Here is a 22,546-nt window from a genome sequence, read left to right as displayed (position 1 = left end):
ATTTTTACTTCCACAATATTAGACTTTTATTCTTGTAAAATCATGACTTTATTTTCAAAATATTACAACTTTACTTCCACAATATTAGACTTTCATTCTTGTAAAATCATGACTTTATTTTCAAAATATTACAACTTTAATTCCACAATATTAGACTTTTATTCTTGTTAAATCATGACTTTATTTTCAAAATATTGCAACTTTTCTTCCACAATATTAGACTTTTATTCTTGTAAAATCATGACTTTATTTTCAAAATATCACAACTTTACTTCCGCAATATTAGACTTTTATTCTTGTAAAATCATGACTTTATTTTCAAAATATTACATTTTTACTTCCACAATATTAGACTTTTATTCTTGTAAAATCATGACTTTATTTTCAAAATATTGCAACTTTACTTCCACAATATTAGACTTTTATTCTTGTAAAATCATGACTTTATTTTCAAAATATTACATTTTTACTTCCACAATATTAGACTTTTATTCTTGTAAAATCATGACTTTATTTTCAAAATATTACAACTTTACTTCCACAATATTAGACTTTCATTCTTGTAAAATCATGACTTTATTTTCAAAATATTACAACTTTAATTCCACAATATTAGACTTTTATTCTTGTTAAATCATGACTTTATTTTCAAAATATTGCAACTTTACTTCCACAATATTAGACTTTTATTCTTGTAAAATCATGACTTTATTTTCAAAATATTACATTTTTACTTCCACAATATTAGACTTTTATTCTTGTAAAATCATGACTTTATTTTCAAAATATTACATTTTTACATCCACAATATTAGACTTTTATTCTTGTAAAATCATGACTTTATTTTCAAAATATTAAATTTTTACTTCCACAATATTAGACTTTTATTCTTGTAAAATCATGACTTTATTTACAAAATATTACAACTTTACATCCACAATATTAGACTTTTATTCTTGTAAAATCATGACTTTATTTTCAAAATATTACAACTTTACTTCCACAATATTAGACTTTTATTCTTGTTAAATCATGACTTTATTTTCAAAATATTGCAACTTTACTTCCACAATATTAGACTTTTATTCTTGTAAAATCATGACTTTATTTTCAAAATATTACATTTTTACTTCCACAATATTAGACTTTTATTCTTGTAAAATCATGACTTTATTTTCAAAATATTACATTTTTACATCCACAATATTAGACTTTTATTCTTGTAAAATCATGACTTTATTTACAAAATATTACAACTTTACATCCACAATATTAGACTTTTATTCTTGTAAAATCATGACTTTATTTTCAAAATATTACATTTTTACTTCCACAATATTAGACTTTTATTCTTGTAAAATCATGACTTTATTTTCAAAATATTACAACTTTACTTCCACAATATTAGACTTTCATTCTTGTAAAATCATGACTTTATTTTCAAAATATTACAACTTTAATTCCACAATATTAGACTTTTATTCTTGTTAAATCATGACTTTATTTTCAAAATATTGCAACTTTTCTTCCACAATATTAGACTTTTATTCTTGTAAAATCATGACTTTATTTTCAAAATATTACTACTTTATTTCCGCAATATTAGACTTTTATTCTTCTAAAATCATGACTTTATTTTCAAAATATTACATTTTTACTTCCACAATATTAGACTTTTATTCTTGTAAAACCATGACTTTATTTTCAAAATATTAAATTTTTACTTCCACAATATTAGACTTTTATTCTTGTAAAATCATGACTTTATTTACAAAATATTACAACTTTACATCCACAATATTAGACTTTTATTCTTGTAAAATCATGACTTTATTTTCAAAATATTGCATTTTTACTTCCACAATATTAGACTTTTATTCTTGTAAAATCATGACTTTATTTTCAAAATATTACAACTTTACTTCCACAATATTAGACTTTCATTCTTGTAAAATCATGACTTTATTTTCAAAATATTACAACTTTAATTCCACAATATTAGACTTTTATTCTTGTTAAATCATGACTTTATTTTCAAAATATTGCAACTTTTCTTCCACAATATTAGACTTTTATTCTTGTAAAATCATGACTTTATTTTCAAAATATTACAACTTTACTTCCGCAATATTAGACTTTTATTCTCGTAAAATCATGACTTTATTTTCAAAATATTACATTTTTACTTCCACAATATTAGACTTTTATTCTTGTAAAATCATGACTTTATTTTCAAAATATTGCAACTTTACTTCCACAATATTAGACTTTTATTCTTGTAAAATCATGACTTTATTTTCAAAATATTACATTTTTACTTCCACAATATTAGACTTTTATTCTTGTAAAATCATGAGTTTATTTTCAAAATATTAAATTTTTACTTCCACAATATTAGACTTTTATTCTTGTAAAATCATGACTTTATTTACAAAATATTACAATTTTACTTCCACAATATTAGACTTTTATTCTTGTAAAATCATGACTGCCAGGCTTGTCACTGACAGTTTAGTTATGTTTTAGTTTTTCCTCTGTTTGTTTTATTTCCTGTCAGCGCTCTTATTTTGGTTCAGTTTCCTGCTTGTCTCCCTGAGCGCTGTTTCCCCTCAGCTGTGGCTGATTGGCACCTGGCCACACCTGCTGTCAATCAGCCGACTGCTATTTGGACCTGCCTTGCCCTCCAGTCAGTGCTGGAGTATTGTTTGCTGTATCCTGTATGCTGATAGCTGTTTGCTGTATCCTGTATGCTGATAGCTGTTTGCTGTATCCTGTATGCTGATAGCTGTTTGCTGTATCCTGTATGCTGATAGCTGTTTGCTGTATCCTGTATGCTGACAGCTGTTTGCCGCTCGCTGTCTTCTTGTTCCTCGTTTCCTGTTTGCTGGTTCCTGTTCACCCGTTTTCCTGGTATCCTGTTTCCTGTCTCCTAGTTCCTGGTTTGTGTTTTTCCTGCATTTTTTTGGACATTAAATCATGTTTTCCTGCACCTAGCCTGCCATCTCTGCATCTTGGGGTTTGGCACCACCTTTACCTGACAATGACTGTATTTTCAAAATACTTTACTTCCACAATATTAGACTTTTATTCTTTTAACATCATGACTTTATTCTAAAAATATTACAACTTTACTTCCACGATATTAGACTTTTATTCTTGTAAAATCATGACTTTATTTTCAAAATATTACAACTTTATTTCCACAATATTAGACTTTTATTCTTGTAAAATCATGACTTTATTTTCAAAGTATAAATTCCACAATATTAGACTATAATTATTGTAAAATCATGACTTTATTTTCAAAATATAAATTTACTTCCACAGTATTAGATTTTTAATCTTGTAAAATCATGACTTTGTTGTCAAAATATTACAACTTTACTTCCACAATATTAGACTTTTATTCTTGTAAAATCATGACTTTATTTTCAAAATATTATGACTTTACTTCCACAATATTAGACTTTTATTCTTGTAAAATCATGACTTTATTTAAAAAATATTACAACTTTACTTCCATGATATTAGACTTTTTTCTTGTAAAATCATGACTTTATTTACAAAATATTACAACTTTACTTCTTAAATATTAGACTTTTATTCTTGTAAAATCATGACTTTCAAAATATTGCAACATTACTTCCACAATATATTACATTTTATTCTTGTAAAATCATGATTTTATTTTAAAAATATTACAATTTTACTTCCACAATATTTGACTTTTATTCTTGTAAAATCATGACTTTATTTCCAAAATATAAATTTACTTCCACAGTATTAGACTTTTAATCTTGTAAAATCATGACTTTATTTTCAAAATATTGCGACTTTACTTCCACAATATTAGACTTTTATTCTTGTAAAATCATGACTTTATTTTCAAAATATTACGACTTTACTTCCACAATATTAGACTTTTATTCTTGTAAAATAATGACTTTATTTTCAAAATATTACGACTTTACTTCCACAATATTAGACTTTTATTCTTGTAAAATCATGACTTTATTTTCAAAATATTACGACTTTACTTCCACAATATTAGACTTTTATTCTTGTAAATTCCCACTTGTTTTTGTGGCTTTATTCTCCTGATGTTATTTTACTCTGAAAGGAGTGGATTGAATATTGTAGTTGTGTCTGCTAATGTTGGTCCCAGTGAAAAGCTTCCTATGCAGGGGACCCTTGTGTGTGTGACACCACTGTGTGTACGTGCATGTTTGCGCTGCGTTGGCAAAGGTACAGAGTTCAGTTTGTTGTGCCGCTAAAAGTGACGCCTTCAGTCAAGTAGTTGTGCACTTGTGAGGGAGAAGTGTGTCAAAGTCCAACACTTGCAGAGTAATCACAAATCTCACATCCTTTTCATTCTGCTACTCTTACTTGTCTTGTGCTGCTCTAAAAACCACACCTGACTTGATTGAGCTTTATTTTGAAAGCTGATTTTATGGCAGAGACACTTTCAATTATTTTCAATCCGTCAGTTAAAAACAAAAACATTCCATCAGTTTGCTTTTGTCCTCCCTTTATTAAAGGATCCTGCAATTATCTCTAATTATAGAACAATGTCTCATTAATGTGTCTTATCAACACTTCTGGAAGCTCTTCTTTGTCATCTGCTGAAAGACTTCCACTCTTCAAAGAAAACTGTGTTGACCATGGTCTTCACATGGTGGACTGTGTTGACCATGGTCTTCAGATGGTGGACTGTGTTGACCATGGTCTTTAGATGGTGGACTGTGTTGACCATGGTCTTCAGATGGTGGACTGTGTTGACCCATGGTCTTCAGATGGTGGACTGTGTTGACCATGGTCTTCAGATGGTGGACTGTGTTGACCATGGTCTTCAGATGGTGGACTGTGTTGACCATGGTCTTTAGATGGTGGACTGTGTTGACCATGGTCTTCAGATGGTGGACTGTGTTGACCCATGGTCTTCAGATGGTGGACTGTGTTGACCATGGTCTTCAGATGGTGGGCTGTGTTGACCATGGTCTTCAGATGGTGGACTGTGTTGACCATGGTCTTTAGATGGTGGACTGTGTTGACCATGGTCTTCAGATGGTGGACTGTGTTGACCCATGGTCTTCAGATGGTGGACTGTGTTGACCATGGTCTTCAGATGGTGGACTGTGTTGACCATGGTCTTCAGATGGTGGACTGTGTTGACCATGGTCTTTAGATGGTGGACTGTGTTGACCATGGTCTTCAGATGGTGGACTGTGTTGACCCATGGTCTTCAGATGGTGGACTGTGTTGACCATGGTCTTCAGATGGTGGGCTGTGTTGACCATGGTCTTCAGATGGTGGACTGTGTTGACCCATGGTCTTCAGATGGTGGACTGTGTTGACCCATGGTCTTCAGATGGTGGACTGTGTTGACCATGGTCTTCAGATGATGGACTGTGTTGACCCATGGTCTTTAGATGGTGGACTGTGTTGACTATGGTCTTCAGATGGTGGACTGTGTTGACCCATGGTCTTCAGATGGTGGACTGTGTTGACCCATGGTCTTTAGATGGTGGACTGTGTTGACCCATGGTCTTCAGATGGTGGACTGTGTTGACTATGGTCTTCGGATGGTGGACTGTGTTGACCCATGGTCTTTAGATGGTGGACTGTGTTGACTATGGTCTTCCGATGGTGGACTGTGTTGACCCATGGTCTTTAGATGGTGGACTGTGTTGACTATGGTCTTCAGATGGTGGACTGTGTTGACCCATGGTCTTTAGCTGGTGGACTGTGTTGACTATGGTCTTCAGATGGTGGACTGTGTTGACCCATGGTCTTTAGATGGTGGACTGTGTTGACTATGGTCTTCAGATGATGGACTGTGTTGACCCATGGTCTTTAGATGGTGGACTGTGTTGACCATGGTCTTCAGATGGTGGACTGTGTTGACCATGGTCTTCAGATGATGGACTGTGTTGACCATGGTCTTCAGATGGTGGACTGTGTTGACCCATGGTCTTCAGATGGTGGACTGTGTTGACCCATGGTCTTTAGATGGTGGACTGTGTTGACCATGGTCTTCAGATGGTGGACTGTGTTGACCCATGGTCTTCAGATGGTGGACTGTGTTGACTCAAGGTCTTTAGATGGTGGACTGTGTTGACCCATGGTCTTTAGATGGTGGACTGTGTTGACCATGGTCTTCAGATGGTGGACTGTGTTGACCATGGTCTTCAGATGGTGGACTGTGTTGACCATGGTCTTCAGATGGTGGACTGTGTTGACCCATGGTCTTTAGATGGTGGACTGTGTTGACCATGGTCTTCAGATGGTGGGCTGTGTTGACCATGGTCTTCAGATGGTGGACTGTGTTGACCCATGGTCTTTAGATGGTGGACTGTGTTGACTATTGTCTTCAGATGGTGGACTGTGTTGACCCACGGTCTTCAGATGGTGGACTGTGTTGACCATGGTCTTCAGATGGTGGACTGTGTTGACCATGGTCTTCAGATGGACTGTGTTGACCATGGTCTTCAGATGGACTGTGTTGACCATGGTCTTCAGATGGTGGACTGTGTTGACCCATGGTCTTCAGATGGTGGACTGTGTTGACCCATGGTCTTCAGATGGTGGACTGTGTTGACCATGGTCTTCAGATGGTGGACTGTGTTGACCATGGTCTTCAGATGGTGGACTGTGTTGACCATGGTCTTTAGATGGTGGACTGTGTTGACCATGGTCTTCAGATGGTGGACTGTGTTGACCCATGGTCTTCAGATGGTGGACTGTGTTGACCATGGTCTTCAGATGGTGGACTGTGTTGACCATAGTCTTCAGATGGTGGACTGTGTTGACCCATGGTCTTTAGATGGTGGACTGTGTTGACCCATGGTCTTTAGATGGTGGACTGTGTTGACTATGGTCTTCAGATGGTGGACTGTGTTGACCATGGTCTTCAGATGGTGGACTGTGTTGACCATTCTTTCATTTTTCAACATGCTAACAGTTAACATGTGAATGCTTGTTAGCATGTCTGCCATATGAAGAAATGTCTTGCAATGTGCATTTTCTTGGCTCTGGATCATTGCAGACCCACTAAGACAAGGCTAGTTACTAAAACCAGACCGTGTTGTAATCAGGTTGTTGTCATTCTTTTGGTGCGTGAACACCTTGGTGGTGAACTTGATGACCCGTCACATGACTGCTGGGTGAGGTGTGTGCGGGTCAAAAGGGTAAAAGTTGAGGTGAGGGGGCGGGCCGAGGCGTGGTCATGTGACCTGCGTGACTAAAGCAAGCAGGAAGGCGGAGGAGACGCGTGTTGATCTTGTGGCTGTCAAAATGGGTGAGTGGATCTTTTTGTGTCCTTTTTGTGTCCTTTTTTCACCCATTCATCCTCATGTAGTCACTGATGAGTTCACTGGGAGCTGTTGGCCCCGCCTTCATCCTTTAGAGGTACAATTCATCCGTTCCAAGGTCAAACTGTGACCATCATTGCATTTGTCACTCATATATACAGGTAAAAGCCAGTAAATTAGAATATTTTGAAAAACTTGATTTATTTCAGTAATTGCATTCAAAAGATGTAACTTGTACATTATATTTATTCATTGCACACAGACTGATGCATTCAAATGTTTATTTCATTTAATTTTGATGATTTGAAGTGGCAACAAATGAAAATCCAAAATTCCGTGTGTCACAAAATTTGAATATTACTTAAGGCTAATACAAAAAAGGGATTTTTAGAAATGTTGGCCAACTGAAAAGTATGAAAATGAAAAATATGAGCATGTACAATACTCAATACTTGGTTGGAGCTCCATTTGCCTCAATTACTGCGTTAATGCGGCGTGGCATGGAATCGATGAGTTTCTGGCACTGCTCAGGTGTTATGAGAGCCCAGGTTGCTCTGATAGTGGCCTTCAACTCTTCTGCGTTTTTGGGTCTGGCATTCTGCATCTTCCTTTTCACAATACCCCACAGATTTTCTATGGGGCTAAGGTCAGGGGAGTTGGCGGGCCAATTTAGAACAGAAATACCATGGTCCGTAAACCAGGCACGGGTAGATTTTGCGCTGTGTGCAGGCGCCAAGTCCTGTTGGAACTTGAAATCTCCATCTCCATAGAGCAGGTCAGCAGCAGGAAGCATGAAGTGCTCTAAAACTTGCTGGTAGACGGCTGCGTTGACCCTGGATCTCAGGAAACAGAGTGGACCGACACCAGCAGATGACATGGCACCCCAAACCATCACCCAACCATGCAAATTTTGCATTTCCTTTGGAAATCGAGGTCCCAGAGTCTGGAGGAAGACAGGAGAGGCACAGGATCCACGTTGCCTGAAGTCTAGTGTAAAGTTTCCACCATCAGTGATGGTTTGGGGTGCCATGTCATCTGCTGGTGTCGGTCCACTCTGTTTCCTGAGATCCAGGGTCAACGTAGCCGTCTACCAGCAAGTTTTAGAGCACTTCATGCTTCCTGCTGCTGACCTGCTCTATGGAGATGGAGATTTCAAGTTCCAACAGGACTTGGCGCCTGCACACAGCGCAAAATCTACCCGTGCCTGGTTTACGGACCATGGTATTTCTGTTCTAAATTGGCCCGCCAATTCCCCTGACCTTAGCCCCATAGAAAATCTGTGGGGTATTGTGAAAAGGAAGATGCAGAATGCCAGACCCAAAAACGCAGAAGAGTTGAAGGCCACTATCAGAGCAACCTGGGCTCTCATAACACCTGAGCAGTGCCAGAAACTCATCGACTCCATGCCACGCCGCATTAACGCAGTAAATGAGGCAAAAGGAGCTCCAACCAAGTATTGAGTATTGTACATGCTCATATTTTTCATTTTCATACTTTTCAGTTGGCCAACATTTCTAAAAATCCCTTTTTTGTATTAGCCTTAAGTAATATTCTAATTTTGTGACACACAGAATTTTGGATTTTCATTTGTTGCCACTTCAAATCATCAAAATTAAATGAAATAAACATTTGAATGCATCAGTCTGTGTGCAATGAATAAATATAATGTACAAGTTACACCTTTTGAATGCAATTACTGAAATAAATCAAGTTTTTCAAAATATTCAAATTTACTGGCTTTTACCTGTGTGTGTGTGTGTGTGTGTGTGTGTATATATATATATATATCTTGTCCAGGGTGTACACCGCCTTCCGCCCGATTGTAGCTGAGATAGGCTCCAGCACCCCCCGCGACCCCAAAGGGAATAAGCAGTAGAAAATGAATGGATATATATATATATATATATATATATATACACACACACACACAGTATATTAGTGACAAATGCTGTTTCGAGCAGAGTATTGTAGTAGTATGAGAGTAGGTTGTTAGTATCGTTATAGTAGTACAATAGTATATTACATGATAGTGTAGTAGTAGGATATTCCTACAATAGTATTTAGGTATAATATTATAGCAGTATGATAGTATTGTAGTTTGATAGTATATTGGTATATTATATGATAGTATTGTAGAACAATATTATATTACTATCATAGTAATAGTAGTATAGTATAATAATATATTGTATGATATCAAAGTACAGTTTTCCCATCATGCATTGAAATGGATTTAAATGGGTGTGATTTTTATTTTTTATATTTTCATTATTTTGAAAATATATTTATAAAATACGATAATTATAATAAATAATACGTAAATAAAAATTAAAAATACAATATTAATATTTATGAACAATATTATTTATTATTTTATTATGTATTGCATTTTTTTCCCCCACCATGACTAGGGAAGGTTGTTTGGAATCGGCCGTATAGGTAAATGCTGCACCAATGTGGTGTAGTAGTACACTCTTACATGTTTTTAATGTGGTGTAGTAGTACACTCGTACGGTACATACTTTGAATAGTATAGTAACAGGATTGTGTAGTGGTGCAATATTTAGTGTTCTTTTAAAAAGTAATCCATTCTAGTAACTCCTCAGTTTGAACCAAATAATGACTGAATTTATCTTTAATAAATATAAATAATTACGAGGGAAAATAATTAATGTGTTATTTAAAATGACCTCTTTAGGACCAGCCTTTCTAGATATATAAAGAAGTGTATTTACAACATTAATAATATATACATACTATGCAAATATAAACAAGTTTGTTGTGAAAAATTAGTTTGAATTTTACAAGAAAAACTTAGAATGTTGGCAGTATTATAATAAAAGTCCTCATTTTACTCAACGCAAGTCAAAATGTTATATTAAAAACTGAACATTTGTGCAATATTATGATACAAGTTGGAATTTTACTCAATAACAGTCGCAAATTTACAAGAAAAGCTTAACATTTTGGCAATTTTATGAAAAGAGTCGTAATTTTACTCAACAAAAGTCACAATTTTTTAAGTAAACTTAACAATGTTGGCAATATTATAATAATAATAATCTGAATTTTACTTTTCAAAATGACAAAAGTCATCATTTTACTCAACAAATGTCACTATTTTACAAGAACAAACAAATTGGCAATATTGTGATAAAAGTCCGAATTTTATATGACAAATGTCACCGTTTTGCATTAAAAAGTAATAATTTTACATTAAAAAAGTAATAATTTTACGAGAAAACATTGCAATATTACAGAAACAGAAAGAATATGAGAATTTTTTTAATTTTATTTTATAAGAAAAAAGTTGACACATTGTGAGAAAAATACTTTTTTTTTGTAATTGTTTTTTAATCTTCATTGTTTACTTCAAGTTATTACCATATGTCTCTATGTACATATTTATTTTAATGTAATTTTTATTAATTTTGGCCACACACTTTTCTTACACACACTTGTTATTTCATATGTTGACCAGAGGGGGAGCACTTCAAATGTTGACACACACTTGTTATTTCATATGTTGACCAGAGGGGGAGAGCACTTCAAATGTTGACACACACTTGTTATTTCATATGTTGACCAGAGGGAGAGCACTTCAAATGTTGACACACACTTGTTATTTCATATGTTGACCAGAGGGGGAGCACTTCAAACGTTGACACACACTTGTTATTTCATATGTTGACCAGAGGGGGAGCCCTTTTGAAAGCGATTAGAAAAATGCCTCCTTTTTGGGCCCACCCTCATGTTGACCAGCAGGGGTGCAAATGAGACATTGTCTATTAGATGCAATGTTTTAGTGATTTATGTCATCACTTGTTCACACCTCCTCATATGTGTCATGACTTGGTCCTGGGTGTTTGCTTTTCCGGGATGCAACGGAAAGTTGGCTCGAGCGAGACGGGAATGAAGGTACATTTTTATTTAAACACTATAAATACAAAACAAGGAAGTAAACAAAAGGCGCGCACAATGGCGGAGAACAAACTATGAAACCAAACACTTGCACAAAGGCAAAAACTATGAACAACAAAAAACACTAACTGTGGCAATAATAAACAAAACTTACTTGGCATGGACAAAAAGGAGCAGCGTGAACGATGGACATGAAAAAAGAGTCAGAAATGTGCAGAGCATAAATGTGGGGGTGTCACCAGCAAGACAAACTGAAAAACAATGAATTTAAATACTACAGACATGATTAACGAAAACAGGTGCGTGACTCAAAACGTGAAACAGGTGCGTGACGTGACAGGTGAAAACTAATGGGTTGCTATGGTGACAAACAAGAGTGCACAATGAGTCCAAACGTGGAACAGGTGAAACTAATGGGTAATCATGGAAACAAGACAAGGGAGTGAGAAGCCAGAAACTAAAGAGTCCAATAACTAAACAAAACATGACTATGACAAATCATGATTACACAGACATGACAATATGGAAGATACTTTTCCTTCTTCATGTCTCAAGAAGGCTAGAAACACAAGAACACACACACACACACACACACACACACACACAGACTGAAAGACAAACAGTTCAAAGTTCAAAGCGAGCGTGTTTCCGCGTTCTCCCTCTCGCCCTCAGCTCGCATCAGACGTTACTCAGAGGCCATGACGCTGCCAGACTCCTTCATCCAGCACCAGCAGCTGGACGCCAGCATGGCCGACACCTTCCTGGAGCACCTGTGTCTGCTGGACATCAACCAGGAGCCCATCACCGCCCGCAACACCAGCATCATCTGCACCATCGGTGAGGAGGACACGTCATTAGTCATGGAAATATATCTTCATGCTCCTAAAATGACAACTGGTCCTCATAGTTACATTCCATCATCAGGCTTGTCCACACTAGACACTCTCAGGTGTTTGGCTGCAAAATGAGATGAACAAGTTAGTATTGTCATGCTAACACATACTTGCCAACCTTGAGACCTCCGATTTCGGGAGGTGGGGGGAGGGGCGTGGTTGGGGGCGTGGCTAAAAGGGGAGGAGTATATTTACAACTAGAATTCACCAAGTCAAGTATTTCTCATATATATATATATATATATATATATATAAAATAAATACTTGAATTTCAGTGTTCATTTATTTACACATATACACACACATAACACTCATCTACTCATTGTTGAGTTAAGGGTTGAATTGTCCATCCTTGTTCTATTCTCTGTCACTATTTTTCTAAGCATGCTGAACACCCTCTCTGATGATGCATTGCTGTGTGGCACGCGCAAAAGTGCTTTCATCAAATGCACTAGATGGCAGTATTGTCCTGTTTAAGAGTGTCACAACATTGCTGTTTACGGCAGACGAACTGCTTTACGGTAGACGAAAACGTGACTGCTGTTGTTGTGTGTTGTTACCGCGCTGGGAGGACATTAATGAAACTGCCTAACAATAAACCCACATAAGAAACCAAGAACTCGCCCTCCATCATTCTACACTTATAACGTGATTGGGCAGGTATGCTGGTTATATTGTGGGTTAGCGGACTCAGGTCCCTGAATTTCGGGAGATTTTCGGGAGAAAATTTGTCCCGGGAGGTTTAAGGGAGAGTTGCTGAATTTCGGGAGTCTCCCGGAAAATCTGGGAGGGTTGGCAAGTATGTGCTAACAGTTAGCATGTGACCGCTACTAATTGGTAGTTTGACTCTGAAGTGTTGGCCTGCAAAAGTGAACACATTGTTAGCATCCTTGGAACGGTAGCGTTAGCATGCATCAGGTAGCAAGTTACAGGAGTCTGAGGCGCCTCTGGCTAAAAAAGTTAGCATGCTAATGTTAGTAATGCTACTCCAGGCTCAGCCAAACAGAGGGTAGTACTTAGTGTAGAGGGTAGTACTTAGTGTAAAGGGTAGTACTTGGTGTAGATGGTAGTACTTAGCGTAGAGAGTTGTACTTAGTGTAGAGAGTTGTACTTAGTGTAGAGGGTAGTACTTAGTGTAGAGGGTAGTGCTTAGCGTAGAGGGTAGTACTTAGTGTAGAGGGTAGTACTTAGCAGAGGTGGGACCAAGTCATTGTTTTGCAAGTCACAAGTAAGTCTCAAGTCTTTGCCCTCAAGTCCGAGTCAAGTCCCGAGTCAAGACAGGCAAGCCCCGAGTCAAGTCCAAAGTCAAGACTGGAAAGTCTCAAGTCAAGTCCTAAGTCCTGCATTTTGAGTTTCGAGTCCTTTCAAGTCCTTTTAACCACAGACTAATATATTAACACAGATTGTGTATGCTTTTCAAACGCTGTATTTATTTATTAAAACAAGTGCATTTTAAATTGCTGGAAAGAAAATTGTGCTGACATTGCACTTTATAATAGCACTATTAACCAGTCATTTTAAACATTAACTCATTCCTTTACAGAACAAACACATTAAAAAATAAAGTGCAAATGTACTTATTTGTACAAAAGTGTTAACATTGAAAAAACATGACATATACGTGAACATAACAAAAAAGTTGTACTTTTTATATGTCAGGGCCCTATGCTGCATTGCATTTGCAAAAGACCAAATTAGCCAAGAGTCTGTCAGTCATTTGTGCACGATGGGGGCGTAGTATTTATTTTACCTTTATTTTACTATTTTTGTCTTTTTTTAGGTGGCTAAAATATGCGGTGCTGCTGACCGCCGTCTAACGTTACGTGTGATATATTGACTAACGTAACCCTGCTTAAAAAAAATCACTGAACAAAAAGTATGAATGAGGTAGTGAACTGCAACAGATTCCCGTGTTTGCAATAACGTTATAACGTTAGCAGTGAGTTTACAGCCTCACTGATTTAACTACACAGCAAATAAAAGTCACGTTACTTAGCCAATAAACGTTATCTTACATTCAAAACTTACCCTTCTTTGTGCAACTTCAAATGCCGGACGAAGTTGGAAGTTGTTGCCTCTCCATCAGTAATTTTCGAACCGCATGTGTTGCATACTGCAAACCGTTTTGTGTTGACCACCTCGTAATTTTTATACCCAAACAAAATTATTTTAGGTATCATTTTTTGTTCACTGGCGTGTGGTTTGGACATGTCTTCTTCGTTGGTTGTCCTGCAATTTGATTGGATGAATGCTGTGTGATGAAAACAAAGTAGATCTAATTTGATTGGCTGTTGTACTGAGACCACACCAGCTGACACACGCAACGCTGATAGACAAGTACACAATGAAAAATACGGAGCGCTCCCGAATAACTTTTTCATCTTTGGGTTTTGGGGAAAGTAGCAAGTCATGTCAAGTCATGTCAATTCAAAAGGCTCAAGTCCAAGTGAAGTCACAAGTCATTGATGTTAAAGTCTAAGTCGAGTTGAAAGTCTTTTTACATTTTGTCAAGTCGAGTCTAAAGTCATCAAATTCATGACTCGAGTCTGACTCGAGTCCAAGTCATGTGACTCGAGTCCACACCTCTGGTACTTAGTGTAGAGGGTAGTACTTAGCATAGAGGTTAGTACTTAGCGTAGGGGGTAGTACTTAGTGTAGAGGGTAGTACTTAGTGTAGAGGGTAGTACTTAGCGTAGAGGGTAGTACTTAGCATAGAGGGTAGTACTTAGCATAGAGGGTAGTACTTAGCGTAAGGGGTAGTACTTAGCGTAAGGGGTAGTACTTAGCGTAAGGGGTAGTACTTAGTGTAGAGGGTAGTACTTAGTGTAGAGGGTAGTACTTAGTGTAGAGGGTAGTACTTAGCGTAGAGGGTAGTACTTAGTGTAAAGGGTAGTACTTAGTGTAAAGGGTAGTACTTAGTGTAGAGGGTAGTACTTAGCGTAGGGGGTAGTACTTATTGTAGAGGGTAGTACTTAGTGTAGAGGGTAGTACTTAGCGTAGAGGGTAGTACTTAGTGTAAAGGGTAGTACTTAGTGTAAAGGGTAGTACTTAGTGTAAAGGGTAGTACTTAGTGTAGAGGGTAGTACTTAGCGTAGGGGGTAGTACTTATTGTAGAGGGTAGTACTTAGTGTAGAGGGTAGTACTTAGTGTAGATTCCAGTGTTGTGCTGACTTGTGAAAATGCTTTTTTGCAAGATGAGGGAAGTGCTTTTTGGCGTGGAAGTATATACAGGTATATATACATATATATATATATATATATATATATATATATATATATATATATATATATATATATATATATATATATATATATATATATATATATATATGTATATATATATATATATGTATATATATATATATATGTATATATATATATATATGTATATATGTATATATATATATATATATATATATATATGTATATATATATATGTATATATATATATATATATATATATATATATATCAGTGCGGTGAGGTTGATGACTGGTGAGGCACTGACTACATCACAGTCAGATTTACAAACATATGAACCCTAAAGAGTATCTTATTCACCATTTGATTGGCAGCAGTTAACGGGTTATGTTTAAAAGCTCATACCAGCATTCTTCCCTGCTTGGCACTCAGCATCAAGGCTTGGAATTGGGGGTTAAATCACCAAAAATGAATCCCGCTGCTGCCCACTGCTCCCCTCACCTCCCAGGGCGTGACCAAGGGGATGGGTCAAATGCAGAGGACAAATTTCACCACACCTAGTGTGTGTGGGACAATCATTGCTACTTTAACTTAACTTTCACTTTACACATACAAACTGTAGCACACAAAAAAGCACATTTAATTAAAAAAAAAAACGTTATTATGGTCTTACCTTTACTCATAAATGAAGTCCATGCGCAGCTCCTTCTGAACAAAAGCATCGATAACTTGTTTATAGAAGTCTTTCTTATCTTTCTTCAGTTTTAAAAGTCTCTCTGTCTCGATGGAGATCTTCCTTTAATTATTACCTCCTGCTTCCATTGAAAGTCCAGTTTAGAAAACTGTTTTACTTTAGATATGTAATCCTCCATGTTAAAAGTCCAGGCAAGAGGAAAAAATAAACGATCGCTGCTAACTGTTGCTGCTTGTTGTCACTTCTTCTGCAGCCGAGTAGTCGCGAGAATGATCTCTGGGTTCACTAGCGCCCTCTACCACCAGGAGGCGAGATTACTGCGAGCCTCAGCCAGTACGTCTTCGCAGCAGTTTTATGATTGCTCAGCACAAGAAATACGTTACACACATACAGTTGTTGACAAAATACACTGTACATTATATACCTCAGCTAACTAAACTATGGAAATGTATAATATAATTCATATAGCAATACGGTCTCACTGCACAGCAGGCCAGCAGTTAGCCCAGTCATTGCGCAATCCATGGTGAGGCTCAACTGGCTGCTGTTCACCGCAAGTCTCTTCTCAGTATTTGAACGGCAAATGTGAAAATTCAGCGATTTTGAATAAAAATAATCTAAAACTGGTGAAGTTAAATGGAAAATAACTTTATAGTATAATCACTGGATACATATAAGAATTTAATTATATTTTTTCTTTTTCCATTTTTTTTTCTTCCATGATGGCACGTGAGGCCCCCCCTCACCTGACTGCACGTCACTGGTATATATATATATATATATATATATATATATATATACACTGTATAACGGATAACCACAGAAACCTTGACTATATATATGTGTACGTATGTATATATATTTATACAATATGTGCTCCAATCACTCTATCACAAAAAAATAAGACATAAAGTAAAGTCAAGACCGCAATGACATGATGTTCTTTACAAGTGTACATAAACTTTTGACCACCACTGTATATAAAAATTGACTTCAAAGTGGAATTGATGGTCATTAACCTGAATTCCTCACAAGATGGTGGCAGCAGTTCTACTATCAGTTACCCCTCAGGTCCGTGGTCCTTATGAAACTTGTGAGGTCTGTGGGTCTCCCATGAACCCTTGGCACTTAGTTTAGGACCGCCAGAATATTTGGACTCTGGGAGTCAACATGCGGTCTCTCTTCCTTGGAGGTCCTGCTTCCCGCTCCGTTCCCAAGCTGCAGGAGATGATCAAAGCCGGAATGAACATCGCAAGGCTGAACTTCTCTCACGGCTCACACGAGGTGCGTGTCCATGGTCCTCCTGACGTCTGCACCTTTCAGCTGACGGAACTTCCCGCTCGTCCGCCAGTACCACGTGGAAACCATCAAAAACATCCGCCAGGCCGTGGAGACCGTAACCTCTGACCCCTTGTACTACCGACCGGTGGCCATCGCCTTGGACACGAAGGGACCGGAGATCCGTACTGGACTAGTCAACGGGGTAAGGACAGTATTTTCTGTCATGCTGTTCTCTTGTGTTGTTGTCGCACCTTGCCTACTTTAGTCCAGCACTGTGAGCTGTGGGAACTCCTTTCCTGTCTTAGTTCCATCGCCATGGAGACTTCTCAACCTGATGGCAGCACCCTGTGGTGCAGATTCTGTTTTACCTCCCAGTCCTGACAAGATCACCAGGACGAAAAGACTTTCTCAAAGCCCCTCAAAAGTCCGAAAACTCCTTAAATGATCCCAAAAATCCAAAAATGCCTTAAATGATCCCCAAATCAGAAAACTCCTTAAATGGTCCGAAAAAACAAAAACTCCTTAAATGATCCTCAAAGCTGAAAACTTCTTAAATGATCCCAAAATTCGAAAACTGCTTAAATGTTCCCAATATACAAACAACTCCTTAAATAATTCCCAAGTCCGAAAACTCCTTAAATGATCCCCAGATCAGAAAACTCCTCAAATGATCCTGAAATCAGAAAATTCCTAAATGAACCCCAAGTCCAAAAACTCCTTCAATGAACCCAAAATAAGAGAAACTCTTTACATTATTCCGAAAACTCCTTCAATGTTCCCAAAAATCCGAAAACGCCATAAACTATCCACACATCCGAAAACTCCTTAAATGATCGCCAAAAACCCCCAAAATCATTAAATGATCCCCAAGTTCGAAAACTCCTTAAAGTCCAAAATTTCCTTAAATGATCCCAAAAATCCCAAAACTCCTTAAATGATCCCCAGGCCAGAAAACTCCTTTAAATAATGCTCAAAACCAAAAACTCCATAAATATTCCCAAAATCAGAAAGATCCTTAAATGACCCCAAAAATCCAAAAACGTCAAAAATGATTCCAAAGATCCAAAAAACACTTAAATGATCCACAAATCCCCCCAAAATCACTAAATGATCCCCAAATCTGTAAACTCCTTAAATTATCCCCAAACCCGTAAACTTCTTAAATGATCCCAAAAATCCTTAAATGATCCCCAAAACAGAAAACTCCTTAAATAATTCCCAAGTCCAAAAAATCTTTAAATGATCCCAAAAATCCGAAATTTCCTTAAATGATCCCCAGATCAGAAAACTCCTTAAATGATGCTCAAAACCAAAAACTCCATAAATATTCCCAAAATCAGAAAGATCCTAAATTAACCCAAAAATCCGAAAACGTCATAAATGATCCCCAAACACGAAAACTCCATGAATGATCCCAAAGATCCAAAACACACTTAAACGATCCCAAAAATCTGAAAACGCCATAAATTAACACCAAATCCGAAAACTTCTTAAATGATCCCCAAACCCCCCCAAAATCATTAAATGATCCCCAAGTTAAAAAAAATCTTTAAATGATCCCAAAAATCCGAAAACGCCTTAAATGATCCCAAAGATCCCAAAACTCCTTAAATGATGCTCAAAACCAAAAACTCCTTAGATGTTCCCAAGTATCCAAAAACAACTTAAATGATCCCAAATACGAACACTTCTTAAATGATTCCAAAAATCCGAAAACGTCATAAATGAATAAATTTATAAATTTCCATATATTAGCCGCACCGAACTATAAGTCGCAGATATGTACGTTGTGAAATGATTTATTTACACAGAAATATTTAGTAAATGTTTATTTACAAACCTTAATTGTTTCCAACTGAAACAATGTGGTAAATGTTAGTCTGCAAAATAACATGTTTCACCCTCCACTTGGTGGAAAATTACCGTATTTTCCAGACTACAAAAATTGGCTGCACCGTTTTATATGCCGCAGGGATCAAAGTGTAGGAAAAAAGTGTTGTTCCCAGTATATATTAAGTTGGGGTGTGTGTGTGTGTGTGTAGAAAGTGGAGGAGGAGGTACAGCTGCAAAAGGGCAGCCAGGTCCGGGTGGTGACTGCAGAGTGTGCCAAGGACTGCACAGACGGGAAGACCATCTGGGTGGACTATCCCAGCCTGCCTCGGGTCCTGAAAGCAGACAGCAAGATCTACATCGACGACGGCCTCATCGGACTCAAAGTTCTGGAAACAGGTCAGACACGCGGCGATCCCAAAGTGAGCCGGCGAGATCCAATCCAAGTCTCGGTCTCGGCAGGTCCGGACTGGGTGGAGGCGGTGGTGGAGGCCGACTGTGTGCTGGGCAGCCGCAAAGGGGTCAACCTGCCCGGCTGCGACCTGGTGGGCCTGCAGGCCATCAGCCAGCGAGACGAGGCCGACCTGAGGCTGGGCGTGGCCCAGGGTGTGGACATGGTCTTCGCCAGCTTCATCCGCTCCGCCCAGGACGTCAGGGACGTGAGGCGGGCCCTGGGGGCGCACGGGAGGGAGATCAAGGTCATCAGCAAGGTGGAGAGCCGGCAAGGGGTCAACAAGTAGGTCCAAGACTTGGATGGCTTTTGACCTATGACCTTTGAGTAGGTGTGGTTGGAGGGGTCTGACCTATGACCTTTGAGTAGGTGTGGTTGGAGGGGTCTGACCTATGACCTTTGAGTAGGTGTGGTTGGAGGGCTTCTGACCTATGACCTTTGAGTAGGTATGGTTGGAGGGCTTCTGACCTATGACCATTGAGTAGGTGTGGTTGGAGGGGTCTGACCTATGACCTTTGAGTAGGTGTGGTTGGAGGGGTCTGACCTATGACCTTTGAGTAGGTGTGGTAGGAGGGGTCTGACCTATGACCTTTGAGTAGGCATGGCCAGGTGGTTTTGATATAAATATTATTATGCTTATAATTATTATTATTATTCATATTATGATATAATTATTATTAATACTATAATACATTATTATTCAGATTATGATTTAATAATATTATTCATATTCATATTATATATTATGATATAATATTATATATTATGATATAATTACTAATAATATTATTATATAATCATTACTATGATGGGTCAAATGCAGAGGACAAATTTCACCACACCTAGTGTGTGCGTGACAATCATTGGTACTTTAACTTTTTAATTAATATAATGTTATTATTTATAATATTGTGATATTATACATATTTTGATATAATTATTATTGATATTATGATATAATAATAATAATTATTATTATTATTATATAATAATTATTATTATTGATAGTATGATATAATCATTATCAGTATTATTATAATACAATTATTGTTAGTAATATTTTGATATAAATGTTATTATTAATATTATGACAGCCTAATTATTTGTTGTATTGATAATATGATATAATTATATTTAGTATTATTCATGTATATTATAATAAAATTATTAATATTGTGATATTATTAACAAAAAAGATGTGTTGTTGTGAATGAGAGACAAAATTAAAAAAAAGTGACATCCTGGAGAAACTTTAATAATAAATAATGATGTATTGTCATCTTTAATAATACTGATTTATCATCATATTTAACAATAAATAATGATGTATTGTCATCTTTAATAATAAATAATGATTTATTGTCATCTTTAATAATATATAATGATTTAATGTCATCTTTAATAATAAATCATTATGTATTGTCATCTTTAATAATAAATACTGATTTGTCATATTTAATAATAAATACTGATCTATTGTCATCTTTAATAAGACATACTGATTTATTGTCATATTTAATAATAAATAATGATGCATTGTCATCTTTAATAATAAATACTGATTTATTGTCATATTTAATAATAAATAATGATGTATTGTCATCTTTAATAACACAATGATGTATTGTCATCTTTAATAACAAATAATTATGTATTGTAATCTTTAATAATAAATACTGATTTATAGTCATCTTTAATAATAATGATGTATTGTCATCTTTCATAAAAAATACTGATTTATTGTCATATTTGATAATAAATAATGATGTATTGTCATCTTTAATAACAAATAATGATTTATTGTCATCTGTAATAATAAATAATGGTGTATTGTTATATTTAATAATAAATAATGATGTATTGTTATGTAATAATAAATAATGATGCATTGTCATCTTTAATAATAAATAGTTATTTATTGTCATCTTTAAAAATAAATAATGATTTATTGTAATCTTGAATGATAAATAATGATTTATTGTCATCTTTAATAATAAATAATGATTTATTGTCATCTGTAATAATAAATATTGATGTATTGTCGTCATCTGTAATAATAAATAATGGTGTATTGTTATTTAATAATAAATAATGATGTATTGTCATCATCTTTAATAATAAATAGTTATTTATTGTCATCTTTAATAAAAAATAATGATTTATTGTTATCTTTAATAATAAATAATGATGTATTGTCATCTTTAATAATAAATAATGATTTATTGTCATCTGTAATAATAAATAATGATGTATTGTCATCATCTTTAAAAATAAATAATGATGTATTGTTATCTTTAATAATAAATGATTTATTGTCATCTTTAATAATAATGATTTATTTCATCTTTAATAATAAATAATGATTTATTGTCATCTTTAATAATAAATAATGATGAATTGTCATCTTTAATAATAAATAATTATTTATTGTCATCTTTAATAATAAGTAATGATTTATTGTCATCTGTAATAATAAATAATTATGTATTGTCGTCATCTGTAATAATAAATAATTATGTATTGTTATTGAATAATTATGATGTATTGTCGTCATATTTAATAATAGTTATTTATTGTCATTTTTAATAATAAATAATGATTTATTGTTATCTTTAATAATAAATAATGATTTATTGTCATCTTTAATAATAAATAATGATTTATTGTCATCTGTAATAATAAATAATGATGTATTGTCATCATCTTTAATAATAAATAATGATGTGTTATCTTTAATAATAAATGATTTATTGTCATCTTTAATAATATTGATGTATTGTCATCTTTAATAATAAATAATGATTTATTGTCATCTTTAATAAATAATGATGAATTGTCATCTTTAATAATAAATAATTATTTATTGTCATCTTTAATAATAAATACTGATTTATTGTCATCTGTAATAGTAAATAATTATTTATTGTCATCTTTAATAATAAATATTGAGTTATTGTCATCTGTAA

At 35.5% G+C, this 22,546-nt stretch overlaps 1 protein-coding gene across 2 annotated transcripts in view; it reads left to right on the top strand.

The window, feature by feature from the left end:
• Nucleotides 1-2,761: 2,761 nt before the first annotated feature.
• The window catches only part of pklr (pyruvate kinase L/R), a 28,972-nt gene continuing 9,187 nt past the window's right edge, over nucleotides 2,762-22,546 (top strand). Inside the window, exons 1-6 of one of the 2 annotated variants that reach the window (XM_061958185.2) lie at nucleotides 2,762-2,939; nucleotides 11,904-12,068; nucleotides 17,211-17,302; nucleotides 17,370-17,501; nucleotides 19,342-19,528; nucleotides 19,592-19,865. In XM_061958185.2, the coding sequence (XP_061814169.2) occupies nucleotides 2,804-2,939; nucleotides 11,904-12,068; nucleotides 17,211-17,302; nucleotides 17,370-17,501; nucleotides 19,342-19,528; nucleotides 19,592-19,865 (986 nt within the window). In that variant the 5' untranslated portion in view covers nucleotides 2,762-2,803. Of the gene's footprint in view, nucleotides 2,940-7,226; nucleotides 7,298-11,903; nucleotides 12,069-17,210; nucleotides 17,303-17,369; nucleotides 17,502-19,341; nucleotides 19,529-19,591; nucleotides 19,866-22,546 lie in introns of those variants that run through there. The other variant, XM_061958192.2, reaches the window with a different exon arrangement.

The sequence above is a fragment of the Nerophis lumbriciformis genome, linkage group LG04 (genome assembly GCF_033978685.3).
Source record: "Nerophis lumbriciformis linkage group LG04, RoL_Nlum_v2.1, whole genome shotgun sequence".
Lineage (NCBI taxonomy): Eukaryota > Metazoa > Chordata > Actinopteri > Syngnathiformes > Syngnathidae > Nerophis > Nerophis lumbriciformis.
This window is presented reverse-complemented; position numbering and strand designations above follow the sequence as displayed.